The sequence below is a fragment of the Rana temporaria genome, chromosome 1 (assembly GCF_905171775.1).
Source record: "Rana temporaria chromosome 1, aRanTem1.1, whole genome shotgun sequence".
Taxonomy (NCBI): domain Eukaryota; kingdom Metazoa; phylum Chordata; class Amphibia; order Anura; family Ranidae; genus Rana; species Rana temporaria.
In genome coordinates this window covers 538,259,443-538,280,081 of record NC_053489.1, presented here as the reverse complement: position 1 = coordinate 538,280,081, position 20,639 = coordinate 538,259,443, and the positions used below count along the sequence as shown (strand labels likewise).

Here is a 20,639-nt window from a genome sequence, read left to right as displayed (position 1 = left end):
TGCGCCTGTACTGCCATGGGACATAGTGAGTACTACCCCGGGGTCCCATGAGCAGGGGATGACTGCAGCCTCGGGCTCGGATGGGCCTGAACCCACACTAAGAGACATATTTAGGACGATTACAACCTGCAATGCCTCTGTGACTCATTTGGCTGCTGAAATTAAAAGAGTAAAGGCAGAAATGTCATTTATGCGTCAGGAAATGCAGAAGCTGAGGGATCGCACATCTGACGTGGAAGGGCGAGTTAGTGTGTTGGAGGATGATCTGGGCCCTATACAGCGGGAGTCTCATGACCAGCAATTGATGGTTGCTAAACACGCTGCGAAACTCGATGAACTTGAGAACAGGATGCGCCGCAATAATGTTAGAGCTATTGGTATCCCAGGGAGGATGGAGGGGAAGAACCCGGTTGCTTTCATAGAACAGTGGCTGACAGAGAAGTTTGGGAAGGAATCCTTTTCGCCTATGTTTGCGGTGGAGTGTGCACATCGTGTCCCTCTGAGATCTTTGCCCCCGGGTAACCCCCCCTAGAGCTTTTCTATTCAAGATGCTCAACTATAAAGACAGAGATGCTATTTTGTCTAAGGCACGTTCTATGGGGGACGTTCTAGTGATGGATAACTCCAAAATCTCTCTGTTCCCGGATTTCTCTGTGGAAGTGCAGAAACAGCATGCACAATTTAATGAAATAATGAAACGGCTAAGCTCTCTAGAGTTGCAATATGCTATGCTCTATCCTGCCCGTCTGCGGGTGGTGGCCAGGGACGAAGTCCATTTTTTTGATAAACCTACCCAGGCCATGCAGTGGCTGGATAGAGAGGAGCACTCCTTGCATGAAGATCAGGGAGACGACGGAGGAATGAGTGACTGTTGCTGGTCAAGTTTGTTCTTCACTATGCTGCCTGATCGCGGGATTGGAGGGTCTGATTGTTTCAAAGTCCTTCCAAGGCGGAACAGGAGATGTCTACATTGATCATTGACGATTTGTTAAAGTCCGGAAGAGGCCTGTTGCCTATTGGCTCTTTGATGCCGGCTAGTGTATTTAGCCCCCCGGTGATGAGTCCCTCATAGACAGTAAGGTTTCCTAAAAACATTTTTTTCTTCTTTTTTTTCTTTTTGTTTTTTTATTTTGAATGTGGTCCTGTTGGACCGTATGCCTGCAGTCTGCCTAACTTTTGCTTTTACAGGGTATGCCCACATTGCATGGACTTGGACATTAAGGGGTGCTTCTCTTTTACACGGTGCTCTTCTGGTCAATGCTGGTTGATGATGGTCTTTTATTTTTATATTTATATTTGAACAAAATTTTTACTTTTTTGTACTATGGCTGCAAGGCATGTGGTAACTAGTTGGAATGTGAGGGGCCTGGGAGACAGAGTGAAATGCCTGGCGGTGGGACATATGCTTCAGTGTCTGGGCTCTTCCGTGGTTTGCCTGCAGGAGACCCATATGTTACCTGGTCAGGTGTCCCCGTTCTCTTCTAGGGTTTATGGTACTCAGTTTCACTCTACCTTCTCGTCCTATTCCAGGAGGGTTAGTATACTCATTAGCACTAATCTAGCGTTTGTCCTCACCTCCTCTCTCATTGATCCGGGAGGCCGGTTTATTTTTTTATTTTGTATTTTGGATCATTTGCATTGTATTATAGCGAATGTGTATATCCAGCCCCCTTTTTCAGTGGAAGTCCTTAAAACTCTGGCCACTTTCCTGTCCCATCATCCGGGTATCCCTGCCCTTATTGTGGGGGATTTTAATAATTTTTTTGTGTGCAAGTCTTGACAAATTTTCTCCTGGGGCGTCGGCGGCTACCCCGATAGGAAGCCTGACGCCATTTGCTCGTTTTGTGCAGGAGCTGGGGCTTAGGGATGTTTGGAGGCTTAGCCACCCGCAGGAGAAACGTTATTCATGTAATTCGGCTTCGCATAGGGGCCTTTCTAGAATTAACCTTGGCCTGGGCAATAGTGAGATGCTCCCTCTGGTATCTTCCGCACGGTATGAGGCCAGAACTATTTCAGACCATTCTCCTCTATGTGTTATAGTCCTGACATCCAGACTTTCTAAACGTACCTGCTGGAGGCTCAATCCATTCTGGTTGTTACTGTTTCCCATTCCTGACCCCATTCAAGTCGACCTGGTTAGTTTTATTAGGGTCAATAAGCACTCTACGGGGCTGGGTATTTTTTGGGATGCACTTAAGGCTTATTTAAGGGGCCAGTTCATTAGATCCATTAATTCGATCAAAACTGGGAGCAATTTGTGTTGCGGGAGGTTGAGAGGGCTGAGTCAGCATTTGTTGATTCTCCCTCTGAACAGACTGAGAGGGCATGGACTGAAGCTCAAACTATAGCTAAGCAAGTAATCATAACCAAGGCGGAAAATAAACGTTTCTTTCTCCAACAAAAATACTTTGAGGAAGGGGAGGGTACAGGCCATATGCTAGCTATGATGGTGCGATCACAGAAGGGCTCTGCCCATATCGAGGCGATCACTATTCCTTCAGGGGCTCTGGTGTCATCTCATGCGGATATTTTATCCACATTTAGGGATTTTTATGCTGATGTGTATTCCTCTAAAGTGTCACCTACAGCAGGAGAGATTGCCTCCTTCTTGGACCAATGCCAACTCCCGCGTCTGTCGGCGTCGGACGTGGAGCAATTGAATGCTCCGCTCATGGCTGATGAGATGTTGGACGCGTTGGCGCTTTCCTCTCCTGGTAAGTCTCCGGGCTCGGATGGCTTGCCGGCAGAGGTATATAGGCGATACCCGGACGTACTAATTCCTCTTTTGAGGGAGGTGTTTGTGGATGCGCTTGAGAAGGGTACTCTGCCTAGGTCCATGAATGAAGCCATAATAGTGCTGCTATTGAAGCCTGGTAAAGAGGCCCACTCCCCGGACACTTATAGGCCCATTTCTTTCTTGACGACTGACGTTAAGATACTGGCTAGGGTGTTGGCCACTAGGCTAGCTAAGGTTATACATAAACTTGTTCACAGAGATCAGTCGGGGTTCATGCCCTACCGGTCGACAGCCCTTAACATCAGACGCCTTTTTCTAAATCCTCAGATACCTGCGGACAATGAGGGCCAGAGGGCGATTCTTTCATTGGACGCTGCCAAAGCATTTCACAGCGTCGAATGGCCCTATTTGTGGGAGGTCCTGGGTCGCCTTGGTCTAGGGGACACTTTTGTCAGGTGGGTGCATTTGTTATATGCTGCCCCCACAGGTAGGCTCAGTGTAAATGGGGATCTTACGGATCCTTTTCCTTTGTTTAGAGGCACAAGGCAGGGGTGTCCTTTATCACCCCTGTTTGCCTTAGCCCTTGAACCGTTGGCGGCCACAATGAGATCGTCCCCTTTGGTCACTGGCTTTAATAGAGGTCTGTGTGAGGAAAAGATTTCCCTTTACGCAGATGATACATTGCTGTACTTGGGGGATGTGGACATGTCCCTTACAACAGCTATGGAGTTGATTAAGCATTTTGGCTCGTTGTCAGGCTTTTCGATAAACTGGAGAAAATCTGTCCTTCTGCCTGTGGATGGCCCAATTGCTTTGTTGCCGGATGCTGCTGGGTCTCTGAAAGTGGTTTAATCTTTTAAGTATTTGGGGGTTCAGGTAGCGGCCAGCCCCCAGAAGTATTTAGAGGAAAATCTCCTACCCCTTTTCAAAAGATTACAAACGACCTGTAACACTTGGTGTAAACTCCCGCTATCTGTTATAGGTAGGATAAATTTGATTAAGATGGTGTGGGGCCCCCAAATGTTATACATCATGCATAACTCTCCTAAGTGGATACCCCGTAGATGGTTCACTCGGATAGATACCTTATTTAGATCATTAATTTGGAAGAAAAAAATTGCCCGCATCCGACTTTCTACATTACAATATAGTAAGGATCAGGGAGGAGCGGCATTTCCTAACCCCAAATTCTATTTCCTGGCCTCTCAATTACAGCATTTGTGTGGAATGGGGTGTATTGAGGAACGTGACTCCATTGATTCTTTGTTACGCATTGGATCTCTGGATGCCTCGGTTTTGGCGTGTTTGGAGGCGGGGCTTCCGCACCTGCCACAGGCGGCGCCTACCGTGGTTCTCCTTAGTAAACTCTGGTCCTTGGTGAAGTCTAATTTGAGCATTGCAGGTTTTCTTGCAGAGACTCCTCTGTGGCACAATCCAAATCTAGCGGAAGTCTATAAGCTGGATGGTTTCCTGCCTTGGACTTACAAAATGAATTTAATCTCCCTAGGCATCAGTTTTATAGATACTTGCAGCTCCGGCATGCCTTGCAGGCCCAGGGTCAGATTTCTGTTCTCCGATTGTCTAGTCATCGCTTGATAAGAGATATATTTTTTAGCAAGGGCTAGAAAGGCCTAATTTACCATGTATATTCAACCCTTTTATCGACTGTACAGGACTCAGCGACTTTACCGTGTAGGAGAGGATGGACGGAGGACCTGGGGGATATTAACGGTGAAACATGGGACATATGTTTACAAGCAGGACCTCTTACATCAGTTTCACAGTCTCATAGGCTGTCTCACCTGTTTCTGTTACATAGGGCATATCGCACACCTATCCAACTGTTCCGTTGGGGAAGAAGGGATTCTTCTCTGTGTCCCAAAAACTGCGGGGAGGAGGGTTCACTTATCCATCTGATGTGGCGCTGTCCCAAGCTGCACCGGTTCTGGGGTAATGTTACAGAGGTTATTTCCTCCGTTTTTCAAGTTAGGGTCCCTTTGGACCCCCTAATATGTATACTAGGTGCAGTAGATGAAGAGGTTTACCCTCATCCAGTTAATATTGCAGTGATCAGACTTCTGTACATAGCAAGAAAACTCATAGCTAGATTTTGGTTGTCCCTGCACGCTCGATCAAGAAACAATGGATTGAACAAGTTAATTTTATCCTTATAAGAGAGCACTATACATATCGGCATAGAAATGCTGCCAGAAAATGTAATTCCATCTGGCAGCCCTGGATGGAGACCCCGGGATTAGCACCTCCGAGACTGGTTATGTCTCGATTGTTGCAGGTTTGAGAAACATCTTTAATCTAGAGGTAAATGTGGGCTTTGTTGGTTCTGTATATTACACTTTGATTACTGGTGGGAATTGGTTTTAAATATGTGGGCAGACTGTGGGTTGCAAGGTTTCAGTTGTGGCCCGTTGGCCTCATGAGTGGTTGTGTTGGGGGGTGGGGCTGTATCTGCCTGCCCGACACGGTCTAATCTTTGTTATTGTCATTATGTGTCTTGTATACAATTTTGGTGCCTCCAATGTATCATATGGGATGTGTATGTTTCATCCTGTTATTTTCTGACTTTCTTTATGTGGGTCTGTATTTTATTTTGTTGGCCCAATAAACCATTTTTCTGATAAAAAAAAAAAAAAAAGCATACAATCTTTATGTTGGATATTAATGTGTGTCACTGCTATTTACTGTAGAATGTATTTTTTCTAATATATTTTACTCTTTATTTGTATAGTGTATAAAGGAATACTCTTGACATCCCACTGTCCTGAGAAAGCAAAGCTTTGTGTGAAATGTATTGACCTTTGTATTTGGACACCCACATCTACATTATATCACAGTTTGATTATTCTCATTTGATATTAGGTGCTTTGTTTCCAATTCCATATGGGGTAGTGAATACTTAGCTCCCTCTACTGGGGGAGGACCTTTACTTTTAATCTTCTATTTTTTGTATGTGTTTTTTAACCATTTGTCTGTAATAAAAACATGTATTTTATTATTGTGTGGTATGTCCCATGTTATGCCAGTAAAGTCAAAAACAATTTTTACTAGGGGAATCCCTGTCATCATTTGTCTCCAGAAGCTAATTTGCTGCCTGCTATGGCACATTAAAGAGGAAGTAAACCTTCTTAAAAAAAAAAAAAAACACCTTCAAGAGAAAGGCATAATGAGCTAGTATGCATAGCATACTAGCTCATTATGTGGCACTTACCTTAAATGGAAGCCCCCGACATGTTCCTCTGAGCTTCTTCCTATTATCGCCGGTCTGGCGCTGTGATTGGGCGAAACGGCGATGACGTCACTCCCGTGCATGCGCGCGGGACTGGCAGATCCCTGCGCATGCGCAGAAATACGGCATTAACCCCCGGATTGTCCCATTCACAAAAATGGCACACTCAGTGCGCCTACACCGTAGACATCGGTGCCCGTTTTATGTGAAAATATCTCCTTAACTGTGTAGGTTAAGGAGATATTTATTGCACCTAAAGGTAAGCTTTAATCTAGGCTTACCTGTAGGTGCAAGTTGTGTGGTTGGGTTTACAACCACTCTAAAGCAGTAAATAGATAGAAACAATCTCCTCTTCTCCGAGCCTAGTTACACCTACTCTGGTCTCTCCGCTGAATGCCGGTGAATCAGGGAGCTGGACAAGACACAAGGAGAGAGGCACCTCTGGGTGCAGATTTAGGACAAGTTTAATAACACTTAGTACAGTCAACTCACATTTTGAGAAGTCATGAGTATGTATAGGTAAATCTCAACATGGGGGTAGTCTGGTCATCAGTTCGTCAATCCGTTCCTGCGAGGTGAAGGCGCTCTGCTCGATATAACACCACTGGATGGTAAGAGGCCGGCAGCAGTGGAAAGTTCTCAGAACGAGGCTTGAGACGCAGCAGGTGTTCTAGCGAGGAGGGATGACATCACTGGAAAGCTTTCCAACAGATTGACAAACTGATGACCAGACTACCCTCATGTTGGGATTTACCTATGCCTACTCATGACTTCTCAAATGTGAGTTGCCTGTAGGACAGGAGTTGAGAACCACTGCCTTAGAATGAAGCTGTATCCTGGCCGAGGGAGCTGACATTCTGCCTTGGCTATTCTTCCGGGTTCTGAAGCTCTTATGCTGTGGGTGGCCAGAGCTGTGATGACGCCATAGTGAATGCATGCGGGAGTCTTCTTTCCAGCAAGGAACTCCGATTTTCCCACAGCATCCGCCGGACCATCAGAGTGCATGTCAGTGATGTCAGGGACTGCATGCAAGGTGAATATCTCCTAAACCGTACATGCTTATGAGATATTAATTTTACCTAACAGTAAGTCTTATTATAGGCTTACCTGTAGGTACAAATGTGCTAAAGGGGTATACAACGGCTTTAAGTTGTATCTTACATCACAAACTTTATCTTAACCCTATCTGACTTCACTTTGTGTACTTCCTTGAGAGGCTTTGCCACTGTAGATCGAAAGGGGGGGCACAATTTGCTCCACACTTCCTGAACATATTACAGATGATCCTAGAATCATTTGGTCTATACATTGGACTAATGGCTAAAGCATTGTTTTTTTTCTTCTAATTTAGACAGTGAAATTAAAAGAAAACAGATTTCTCCATCCACAAAAAGATTAGTGATTAAGTTATTGGGATTCTCGAGGCTCCATAAGTCATACAAAAACATAGATAATAAAATTCCTCCTAGAACTTACGCGGCGTATCAGAAGATACGTTGGCGTAAGTCGTACGTGAATCTGGGCCTGAGTTTCTAGAAAGCTAAATTGTAAAGGTCACAACCATCGTTAAAGCCTACACACGACCGTTTTTCACGACGAGAAAAACGACGGCGTGAAAAAAGACGAGAAAAAATAGAGCAGGTTCTAAATTTTTTATGCCCATTTTTCTCGTCGAGAAAAATGCTCTGGAGCCTACACATGATCGTTTTTAATGACCAATTTAAAAAAAATTGTTTTCTCGTTATGACGCAGCCTTAGGCTCACAGGGTTTAAATAAAAGTGTCAACAGAAGGTGTTGGATCACCAAAAAGATGCTTGCGGCTTAAAGTATTCCAACAAGAATATAACAAACTATACTGTAAATAAGGAGGGAACATATCCATCCAAATATACAGTATGTATAAGTCTCATCTCTCCATTAACTCCATGATCTCTACAGCATCCACAAGGAATAACTCCGGTCAGATACAATATTGATGAATAATCTATATTCTACATGATAGCCATGAGCCATATACAACATAAAAGTAATATACTCATGGACAATGTAAAGAGAAATTGGATAAACATTAATTTGAAATAAAAAAAAAATGCAAACAATCCCTCTTATGGAAAGTATAAATATTTAAATTGACTCTCTGATGAGCGATTATGGATGCTGCTAACCATTCCCTTTGAGAGTGCAAGTTTCCCTGGCTGTCACACTGATACAATATAGACATAAGGAATACTGAAACGTTTCTGAAACTCATTTAAAGTACATATATCATTTAAAGTAGAACCTAAAACATATGTAATCTCTAACTGAATGACATTAAGCACACAAAAGCAATTGTTTATCATAAGTAAATACTATGGGCCAGATTCACAGATATTTACACTTGCGCCACGTATCAGTGATACGCTACGCCGCCGTACCTTACCTGGCGGAATTTTGAATCCTCAGCGATTTCGCTCCGTAAGTTACGGTGGCGTAGTGTATTTCTGTCAGCGGAATTCAAATCGGCGGGTAGGAGGCGTGATTCATTTAAATGAAGCGCATCCCTGCGCCGAATGAACTGCACATGCTCCGTTTCGAAATTTCCCGCCGTGCTTTGCGCGAAATGACGTCGCACTGACGTCATTTTTTTAACTTAGACGTGAGTTACGTCCTTTCCTATTCACGGTCGACTTACGAAAAGCCGACTAGCGACGACGTAAGAGAATGCGACGGCCGTGCATACCTTCGTGGATCGACGGAAAAAGCTAATTAGCATACCCGACGCGGAAAACGACGCAAACTCCTCCCAGCGGGCGCCAAAGTATTGCACCTACGATCCGAAGGCGTACGAAGCCGTACGCCTGTCGGATCGAAGCCAGAAGCCGTCATATCTTGGCTTGAGGATTCAAACTAAAGATACGACGCGGCAAATTTGAAAGTACGCCGGCGTATCAGTAGATACGCCGGCGTACTCTCTTTCTGAATCTGGCCCTATGTTTTTTTTCAATAAAATACTTGCGATCAAGTTTTTTCCATCCTTTGCTGATCATGTTGTGCAGTCTACTCTAGAGATGGATGCACAGCATGTCTCAGCGCAGTTTTCCTTATGGTGACAACAGTAGGCCATGCCTGCAGAATGTGCATTGGAACAGCCACTTGTAGATTCTCTAAGATATCTGTGTGCCAGGGTGACAACACGTGAGAACAACTGGCAAACAGAGACATAGAATTGAAATCCTCTAACAGAATGAACTTGCACAAGGGCCTTCATGGTAGGATCACTAGGTATTACTATGAATTTTAATTATATTTAAAATATTAAAATTCATATGAGATTTTTGTAAATTAATGTATATACAGTATACTTTAAATTAGACACAGCCAGGCAACTAGCATAAGTGCATTGCTTACCTGAAGTGTGTATATCACTGTCTTCTCTTAACTTTGTTTAATAGGAATATGAATTTTTCGAGCTGGAAATCCACTAAATACATAATCAGCTTCTTTTGTGTTTATGAGTTTATTTGATGGTGTTGGTCATGAACGCATACAGCCTTGATCTATAATTAATGTTTCTAGGTAAATAATGTTGCCTTTTTTTCTGTCAAAATAATTTGATTCTGTATTAAATAATTTGAAGCCAGAATCCAAACCTCCCACATAGAATTGATCTTCATTAACAGTGGTCATTTTCAACATGGGCATTTATGGGTGGAAAATAAATAGTGATTGTTTTCAACAAAGCTACTTTCCTATTCAACCACAGGTAAAAATTGATAATGTGTGGTCTTTTAAAACCTTATGTATCTCATTAATTAAAGATGATTACACTCATGCTATGTCATTTGGTTTTCAATTTGTTCTGCCGATCAATCTTTCTTGTAGGGTAGTCTTGTTGCTATTCAAGCTGTAATAATTTGAAAAGCTTGTCTTACTAATTTTTCCATATTTATTTGCCAATAAGGTTTCAATGTTATAATCATGTTTTCTATCCTGCATGTTCACCATGTTAAATTAAATACTGAATATTATAACTAAAGTATATTTTATATACTAAAGTGAATAAGTTGTGACCTTTTAAGGCCTCAATTAATTTTTTTAATTATGAATTAACATGATATTATATAGTGTTTACATTGTAGTCCAGTTAGCTATTTTCAGAAATATGAAATCTCTTAAATGATCTACATTTGGCTATATTGAGTGTGGATACGTATCATCACAGGGTGGTACTGTAGATACGGATACTGATAGCAAAGTGCCATGTCCTGTTGGCCATAGAAATTCTACCTTTGAATATATTTGCTGTAAGAACTACTGCATATCTGATCTGTGATGAATAATTCAAGTCGCACAAGTCAACCTTAAATTCCATCTATCGTTTTTTTTTTCCACTTTTGAGTACAATGGAGAAAGGTTAGGACCTCTGCTGTCTATCTTAGGCCGCGTACACACAGCCGGTCAAAACCGATGGAAACGGACTGAAGGACCGTTTCATCGGTCCAAACCGATGGTGTATGGGCCCCATCGGTCAGTTATCCTTCGGTCAAAAATTTCAGAACTTGCTTTAAAATTGAACCGAAGGACGCTTAACCGATAGGTCAAAACCGACGGTTAGTATGCAAAAGCATCGGTTAAAAACCTGCGCATGCTCAGAATGAAGTCGACGCATGCTTGGAAGCATTGAACTTCATTTTTCTCAGCACGTCGTTGTGTTTTACGTCACCGCGTTGGACTTGGTCGGTTTTTTAACTGATGGTGTGTAGGCACATCAGACCATCAGTCAGCTTCATTCGTTCTCATCGGATGGACTGATCGTGTGTACAGGGCTTTACTCTCCTTCACAATTTTTTCTGGTGTCATTTATCACCAAGACAGAAAAAGATAAGTGATAAAAATGTAACTGTTGTCACCAGAACATGAGGTGAAGAGAAATGAGGTCACCTGTACTGGTATAAGTTGTTAGAAGTGGTATTTCCCCTAACTTTAAAGAGATTTTCACATTTTTCCTGTTGTCTCACCAACACTATAAGAACCTGATCAGGTTTTAACCTTCCCTACTCTATTCAAACCAGGAAAACTGGAGTTCAAGTTTATGACAGCTTAAATTATTGTTTTGAAATGTTGTGTTTTTGACTTATTAAAAGGACTAATTGATGTAAAAATGTAAGTGATGATTTGTTTTTGCTTTTAACCCTTACAGATTTTTCAGTCAGTGATGAAGTTTAGAAGAGCTCTCGGTTATCCCTTACAAAATGGATGCTAAACATGCAATTGATTTGCTTCATTGAAGTGTTCTCATTTTCATATCTAGAGGGTTGATTCATGGACAAGCCTGACAAGATGAATTTTTCAACAGATTTAAGTAATCAGTCTATTAATGACAACATGTCTACAATGCTGCCTTTAGATGAAGAATGTGCTTTGCCACTAGCAATTGTGTTTACTTTATCATTGGCCTATGGAATTGTAATGATACTTGGACTCTCTGGAAATTTGGCTCTCATCATCATTATTCTAAGGCAAAAGGAAATGCGCAATGTTACTAATATCCTCATCGTAAATTTGTCATTTTCTGACCTACTGGCAACAATAATGTGTCTCCCGTTTACTTTAGTTTACACCCTGATGGACCACTGGATTTTTGGAGTGGGTATGTGTAAACTAAATGAATATATACAGTGTGTTTCAGTGACAGTATCTATTTTCTCACTGGTTCTCATTGCCGTTGAGCGTCATCAGCTGATTATAAATCCTCGTGGATGGAGACCTAACAACAGACACGCTTGTGTTGGAATCACAGCAATATGGATGGTAGCCATGACTGCTTCTTTGCCATTCATGATGTACAGTTCCTTAACAGATGAACCATTCAAGAATATAAGCATTGATTTATACATTGGTAAATACGTGTGCCTTCAAGAATTTCCAGATGAAAAATTCAGACTTACATACACAACATTATTGTTTGTTGTACAATACCTTGCACCCCTATGCTTTATTTTCGTATGCTATACTAAGGTAACATTTTTAACTTTTCTATTTCATATTATTATAGATATTCAGAAATTATAGAAACTACAACTCATAATGCAATTTTTTTCCAGTCTCTGTATTATATCCTCTAGAAGCCAGTTCACACCTGAATTGCAAAGGAACACATTTCCCCTTCCTGTGCAACTCAGTGTGATGCAGTTTTCAGTCTTTTCTCTTGAATGGGCTGAAATAACACTGGATCACACCAAAAGTAGTGCATGCACTATTTTTCAGTAACACACTGCACCAGATCACATGGTACTGTGGTATCATGCGATCTGGTGCAGCCAAACACACCGTGCTTGCAGTCTGTGTTTGGGATGTTGTTAGGATTATATTGACACTCACAACAGATTGCACATCCAGTGCATTTTGAACATGGAGCAGGGAACACAAATGGAACTCAGGTTTTCCACACCATGTTCCTGTGTGAACCAGCCCTAAGGGAGTGCCAGTGCATACATTTCAGTGCATTTACATGCATTTTGCCACATTTCAGATACATTCCAGATTACAAAAATGCAGCAAATTCTATTTTTGTTGACTGCACTGGAACTGACCACACTAGGGACATTGGAATACATGGAAAATGTGTTATATCAGTTATGCAGTAGCACTGGAAAGCATCTACTATGACTCCGCAGAAGATACAGCTGATAGCAGTTCAGTTAAAGATCTTTAACTTTAATGTATTCATTTTGTATCTATTGTATTAGCAAACTGCTAATGATCTCTTAACTTACTAACACAAATGAATGACAGTATGGCAGTTGGATTGTGTTAATTACAACAAGGAAGTTTCAAAAATGTTCAAACCTCCAGTCATTTTCTTGAGCAATCAACGTTTTCCTTGGTACATGAGTTTCCAGTGTAGATATAAATGCTGGTATGTTTCTGACACTCATTTGAACTAAGGAAGCCACTTGAGGGAATGGTGAAATATATTAACTAATATCATTTTTAAAATAAGTCCAATTGAGTGTTACAAACCACTATTAGCTACACCAAGATCTGGTTAAATGCACACTTTTACAGACAACATATACAAACATGTCTGACTATAAGATTTCAATATATCATTATTTACTACTCCCACTCTTAGGTTGGCAAACTAACATTTCTATCTCAAGGTCTGGTCTGGTGTATCGGGGGAGAAAAAAAAGTTGTGGGTCAGTCACTTATTTTACCATGTGTTGCTGAATTAAATCTGGGAGAGAGATTTTATGGGTGAAGGATACCCATAAACAGCACAAAACAGATTAGGTATTATGAAAGTAGTTGCTTATTTAGGGCTAATTCTCTCATCCTCCGCGCAGAGCTGCTGGCAGATGTGTGTGCGTCCACTTCCGGGCTATGTACAGGAAGCCCATAGAAGTGGATGCATTTGGATCTGTGCACTCATTCCTGCACGCATGTCAAACTTTGACATGCAGTTATGTCTGTGCCAGCTCTGCATGTGAAATCTATTTCTCATGCAAAAAAATTGGCTTCAGCTGCTGATAAGTGTACTCTGACAGCAGAGAGTTCCCTTGTCAGACTAAAATTTCTCAGTGGGGAAGATTCATCTATCAACCTTGATCCACTTTTCATTCAGCTAGCTTTAGATAAATAAGTGTGTCAAATACAGTACTTAATTGTTCTTTATAGTTGATGATCTTCAACCCCCTTATTAATTTTATAGCCCATCTCTAAATTCTTTCTAATTCAAAATGCATGTTTCTTATTGTATGGTAAACGTAACTGAGCTGCATTATCAAGATGAAGCAGTGCTCTGTAAAGGGGTAAAAGTATTGATGTATCCCTCAAATAAATACCCTTTTGAGAGCTTTCTGATCACTTTGTTGGCTGTTACCTGGCACCACATGCTATTACTATGTCTGTGGTCTACAAGGACCCCCAAATATTGTTCCATCCTTAATTCCCCCATTATAATACCTCCTAATGAGTAATTTGCATGCAAATATTTAGAACTCAGGTCCATAACCTCAATTTTTTTTATTAATGAACCTCATTTTTTAAAGCAGTTTTAATGCGCTGATGTTCAAAAAGAAAAAAAAAAAAAAACTGCAAAACAATGGCATAATTTGTGTGCTAGTATGCATTGCCTTTGAACGAAAGCGCTGTAAAGTCACCTCTGAGAGAACTGACATGTTCCCCCTGTCTGTCTTCTGGGTTCACAAGCTCCGGCTATGTGACTGGCATGTTTTTGGCACAGGCTCTGAAAGGCTGGCCCTATAACTGTGCAAGTTTAGGAAATATTCACAGTACCTACAGGTAGGCCTTATTATAGGCTTATCTGTGGGTACAAGTGGTAGTACAGAGTTTACTACTACTTTAAGTAGACACTCATCACTGTTATATGAAGGCCTTCCTATAATGTGGCTATATCCTGTGCCAAGCCTTTTTCCTTTCATAACTTGATATCATCTGCAAATCCCAAAATTGAACTCCTAATTCTAACCTCAATGTAATTTTTAAACAGGTTAACAGCATTGGCTCCAAGACAGAACCCTGGGGCACACCACTCACAATTGCAAAATTGGCCCTAATTTGCACATCCATAATGAGTTCTGTATTATTTCAAATTAAAAGATCCAATGGACCCTGTTTGATGACCAAATGACCCATGGAATTGTCCAGAAATCCCTTTATTGTTTTTGAATAACAAAAGGTCTTGCTCATCCAATTTATGTGCCAAACTTCTAGCATTTGTGTACATGCCTTTCAATTTTGTCCTAGCGCCTACCATTATTTTATTGCTTGTTCTCTTACGGCAATTGTTTTTACAGACTTCCAGCTTTCGATTTAGGTAATATAATTATCTCACTTTCTAGTCTGTGTTCTAATATCTCCCCCTCCCTTTTCTATGTCTATATCCTGTATCTGAATTGGCTATTGCTCAGAAATTACTTTCAGATACCTCTGTAGCGCTACCCCCGGAGGAGCTGCTGGTTTAGATTTGGGCCTGCCTTTACCTTACTGTTCACCACCATGCTTGTCCTAGGGGTCCTTCTTGAAGAGATACAAATGTCCACATCAACACTTTGTCTCTTTTTCTTCAAGGGTTTTATTAAACAAGTTCTGTCAGAGGGGTGGAGGGGTAGGGAAGATTCAGGTACCTTGCTTTGTGGATCACAGGTATGATCTTGGATCCAAAGGACAAATTGTTTCCACACTGGATTCAGCAACCACCGGATAGGCCTCTCTCACTGACCTAGCAGCCGGTGCGAAGCTCGTTCAAAAGTCTCTGCCACGGGCTTGATGAGTGCCGTTGAGTCGTTACCCGGTCCTCTGCCACAGGATCATTTAACCACATACACACTTTGCAAAGTTCCAAAGAAATAACACAGCTCACGGGTGCCAGGATCTTTCAGCCAAACCGGCCGCACAGTGAGGTAAATTGGTCGGGATGCATCCTCCAATTGGATCCCCAATTGTTCGGCTTCTTCCCGCGGGCAAGACAGCACAGGACCACCCCTGGACTAGTAGGCCCCAGTAACTCCTGGGTCTACTCTCAGTAGCGAAGCCTCGGGCCAGCAGGCCCCGAGACCAAAAGGCTGCTAACACATCCCTGAGGCCAGGAGGACCATCATGTCAGGATCGGAAGCCCCCGCCAGAACGGTATCTGTCCCTTAAGTACCCCTCCCCAGAATGCACAGCGGCTGGGACCATGCCACTGGGCTGATTCTGGGCAAGAGGCAGCCCATTGCAATTCCAAACTTGACTCCTGGTGACAGCGACACCCACAGTCAGGTGGAAGATGTGCAATGCAGCTGAACTGGAACAGAGACCCATAAAATAAAATTCTGAGCTAAACTACAGCTCACATAACTAAATTCACAAATAGCGCCTACTCAACAGGAGCAGGGTGCTACACCTCCTTCCCTGGTTCTATTTTATTAGTTCTATTTTCTCCCAAATTTGCTTACATTTCCCCATTTAGGTAAAATACATTACTACAGTACTGGAGCAGACCAGCCCAATTTTTTTTATACCAGTTTCTCAGCCACTTGTTTAACTCCCTGAGCTCCCGCTGCCTCCTTTGTGGGATTCATGGCAAAGGAAACATTTTAAAAATTATCCCTTGGAGGTCCTTTTTTGTTTGTTTTTAGGATACTCCATCTCCCTTTACTTGTTTACCCCCTTGTGTCTAGCTTATATTTAGCTCTAGCTGGATATCCACAATTTTAGAGGTCTGTTTCAATAAGCAACAGGGGTTTAGACTAGTTTCCCCTAACTCTGATTTGTTCAGCATTTGTAATGTTAATACTATGTTGTGCCTGTTCTTACAGCCAGCTCCAGTGATACATTAATTAATGAGCTAGGAATCTTTCATGCAATTACCAGAAGTAACTTCTACCATCTTCTCTGCCACACTCTTCAGAAAAAAAATCCCTTTCATGTAAACTACCTCCAGATCATAGGCATGCGCACAGGGTGTGCCAGGTGTGCCTGGGCACACCCTAATCACCCCATGCAGCAAAGATTCCCTTTACTGCCCTGGCTTCCCCCTACCACCCGCAGCACTGCTGGCTTTCCTCTTCTTCTCTCCCACGGGCTGTTGCTGTGGGCACACACAGTGGGATGTTTTAGGATGAGCGATGGAAGGGGCCTGTAAATAAGTAATTTACTAGCCCCTTCCCTTTCTGAATGAACACAATGAGTGATCGATACTGTGTGTTTGAGCTTTGGAGTGCACACCCTAATGAAATAGGCTGCGCACACCTATGCTCCAGATATCCACCACAGCAAGAACTATAAGATTTTGGGCCACTGTCACATGCACCAGGTGTATATATTTTTTTCCTTCTGACCTTTTATAATGGCTCTTGCAACCAGGAATATCAGTGAGGCGCACTTAATTTTTTAGAAGGCTGTAGGGAGCTCATATGTGGGAGAAATGATTTGTAAAGGCTGTATATTCAGGAACAATCTCAGGAATCATATCCCCTGTCTCTGACACTTCCATTTTAAAACACAGTTAAAAAGGTGGAGTTGCGCTAAAACATGATGAATATGCCTTGGTAGGTCATATAAACAAATATGAAAAATAAAGGAACTAAATAAATGAATAAAGAGTCCAAAAGTGACAAAAAAATGTGAGTAAATTTAAATAAAGTCCAACAATCAATCAAGTCTGTGTAGTCGCGCACTACTACACAGGTGAAACATGATCTGGAATCGTGGCTCACTGATAATGCTGACCCTTACCAAAATGTAGGATCCTAATGGATCAATACGAGCAAGAAGCCAAACACCTGGGCCCCACAGGAGATCAGAATCTTGATGTAATTATCCCAGGAGTCCATCAGCAGAGCGACCAGAAAAAACAACAAAACTAAAATAGTGTGATACTGTATGATGGTGAATATAAAACACAGGACATCCCCCAGTGACTAGCAATGAACAGTGTGATGTGAAAACCACCACCTATACACACACTGACCCTTACCAGAGCCCTGGATCCCTTGAGGATCAGATATGGCAGAGGGGATGTAAGCAACACAGAGCAACGGATCTTCTCACAGACGTGGTCCTCAGATACACCAAACAGTCAGATAGTCATGGGGAAGAAAGCTCACAATAGCATGATACCTTTTAGAAGATTTAATAAAAAATAGTAGCACACTTACAATGTGGTAGATAAAATACAGCATGTAGTAAAAAGCCGGCCGGTAACAGAACAGATTCGTCCTCAATTTGCGGTGACGTCAGCACGTCTCCTCCCGACGTTTCGTCTAAGATAGACTTGATCACGGGGTATTAAAACACAGTTACAATAAGCACAATCAAATAACAAATCAGTCAAGTGGGGTCATAAAAAACATTGTCTTTCAAGAGGATTATGATGAAAACTGGTACAGCAATGCCACTATGAAGTACTAAAATTCTCTGCCAGAACTATTGTATTGTTAGGGAGTATATGATAGTGAGACAGAGAATGTAATTTTCATAATATTATATATACAGTATACTGTATTTACAAAAGTAAAATGTACTAATCATATATTAATATTTCAGATATTCCTCAGATTAAAACGAAGGAACAACATGATGGACAAGATGAGAGACAATAAGTACAGATCCAGTGAAACAAAGAGAATCAATATCATGCTTTTGTCCATTGTAGTTGGATTTGCTCTGTGCTGGCTGCCATTCTTCATCTTTAACTTGGTGTTTGATTGGGACCATGAGGCTGTTGCCACATGCCACCATAACTTGTTATTTTTGATCTGCCATCTAACAGCAATGATCTCGACATGTGTTAACCCAATTTTTTATGGTTTTCTCAACAAAAACTTTCAGAGGGACCTACAGTTCTTCTTTAATTTTTGTGATTTTAGAGCTAGAGAAGATGACTATGAAACTATAGCAATGTCTACCATGCACACTGATGTTTCTAAAACATCTTTGAAGCAAGCAAGCCCAATAGCATAAAAATGGAGAACCAATTGCCCGATTAGTGGCAGTTAGTGTGTCTATATCCAAAACAAGCACAAATCCATTGCATAAGACTTACTCATCATCACTCAGCATGTCAGAATTTGTGTTTTCACAACTGTGATCAGCATTATTGTATAGGGACTTTCCTATTTCAGAATCAGTTAGTGAATTCAACACATTTTGGAGCTTATGCTTTTGTACAATGGCATTTATTGCCATATTGTTTTACATTTTCAATCTATCGTGATTTATTCATATGGATAATTGTGTTTTTGGCACAGAGAACAACAAATACATTTCTCACCCAAAACTGTGAATGTTACACTCTTTTATACTATAACACTTGGTCTGTCCACCTGAAAAATAGCTATGGTATATTAGATGTGATATTTATTATAAATGTTACTTTTATACCTATTTTATTAGATTTTCATATAAAATGTATCTATATAGTATGTGTACAGTAAACTACACAAGAGTATTTTGCGTTGTATTATGGCGATATTGCATGATTCCAGTTCCTTGCTATCAATGTACAAACACTATAGCTGCATATGTATATTATTCTGGGTGGAAAACATTTTGGGGAAGTGTGCCTTAAGAGTTACAGAGACATTATACAATGCTTTTGTGTTCTTTTGTTGTATGTACAGGGTGGGCCATTTATATGGATCCACCTGGGAGGGCCATTTATATGGATACACTTTAATAAAATGGGAATGGTTGGTGATAATAACTTCCTGTTTGTGGCACATTAGTATATGTAAGGGGAGAAACTTTTCAAGATGGGTGGGGACCATGGCGGCCATTTTGAAGTTGGCCATTTTGAATCCAACTTTTGTTTTTGGTGTATCCATATAAATGGCCCACCCTGTACAATGGCAAAAATAATACCTCTTTCTTGCCAGTATATAAATGCAATGAAATGAAAATTCAATGAAATTCAATGACATTTTAATATATATTCTAATATATATGAGTTATAGCTGTTGTATAAAGTATGTTAAAAATGCCAATCATCTTAAAGAAGGATTTGGTGTTTAGCAGCTTATACATCTTATGTATTTATTTCGGTGATTCCTTGGGAGAAATCAACCAACAGCTAAACCTTATACTATTCTCCCTGATTCTGTCATTTGTTCTGTTGCAGATAAACAGGTTTGCAGGGGATTTTTGTGCTGTATTGCAGGAAATTAAGAAGCATTGACATGAGTGCTGGTTTTCTTTATTAATTTATATGCTAACAGGAGGATGTGGAATTCTCCATTCCACCTAATTTCTTCCTACAAACCACAGTTAGTGTTTTATGAACCACTGTATAAAACAATGAATTGTCATGGTTTTATTATGTTACCTTTCTTAGAGCAATACAAAGTAGTTAAGGATGTCATATAACACCAATTTCACTCTTTTCACATCTCTAGGTTAGAATATTTTTTTTTTTTTAACATTAAGAAGTTTATTGAAGATAATAGGCCAGTACAAGGTTAGAAAATTGTTATACATTCACCACAGTTTAATCTCGATTCACAAAATTCTAAAATCTGATTTTCTGTACCTTTATGGAAGAGGGCATACATTGCTCAGCCAGCCAAGTGTGTCTCTTGCTATCAACTTTCCAGCCACAGACAGCAAAATGTAGAAAGTAATGGGAAGACCTTTGTTCTTATGTACATATACAGACTAATGCAAAAACTAGCTGTGTAATATTGGATACTTGCCTGCTATCATTACAACAGGTGTATCTTTAAATAATTTAAAGTATGTATTATTTTAATTTATTGTTAGAAAATCACCTCTACCTCATTTGATTTGTCTAGGACTTCACATGCTGCAGATCACACTTTAAAATAATACAATAATGAAACTGGCAGGCCTTAAGGAGGGAGGACAGGGTTGTGACAGTCAGGAAAATGTTTGTATCTTTAGCTATAAAAAGCAGGTCATTGACAGCTCTGGAACCTGGTTATGTAACATCAGCTTGCCTTAGCAGCACACTGGGGTGCGGGCTTTGTTGAAGTCTTCAGTGAAGATCAATGCAGAACTTGTCTTGTGCAGATATATTTATGTGGCCTTTGATTCCCTTTCTGAGTAAAGAAACCCTTTATTTGAATTTTAGATGTGGGGTTGCTCCTTAGTAATACAGGTCCATTTCTTTATCGACTCCTAAATAAAAACTATTTTGCCCACATGTTAGT

At 41.0% G+C, this 20,639-nt stretch overlaps 1 protein-coding gene across 2 annotated transcripts in view; it reads left to right on the top strand.

The window, feature by feature from the left end:
- Nucleotides 1-19,163, top strand: part of NPY1R (neuropeptide Y receptor Y1) — a 104,900-nt gene extending 85,737 nt beyond the window's left edge. For both annotated transcript variants that reach the window (XM_040332666.1, XM_040332674.1), the window contains 2 exons: nt 11,165-11,982; nt 18,019-19,163. In XM_040332666.1, the coding sequence (XP_040188600.1) occupies nt 11,287-11,982; nt 18,019-18,435 (1,113 nt within the window). In that variant the 5' untranslated portion in view covers nt 11,165-11,286 and the 3' untranslated portion in view covers nt 18,436-19,163. The remainder of the gene's footprint in view (nt 1-11,164; nt 11,983-18,018) is intronic.
- Nucleotides 19,164-20,639: the final 1,476 nt, after the last annotated feature.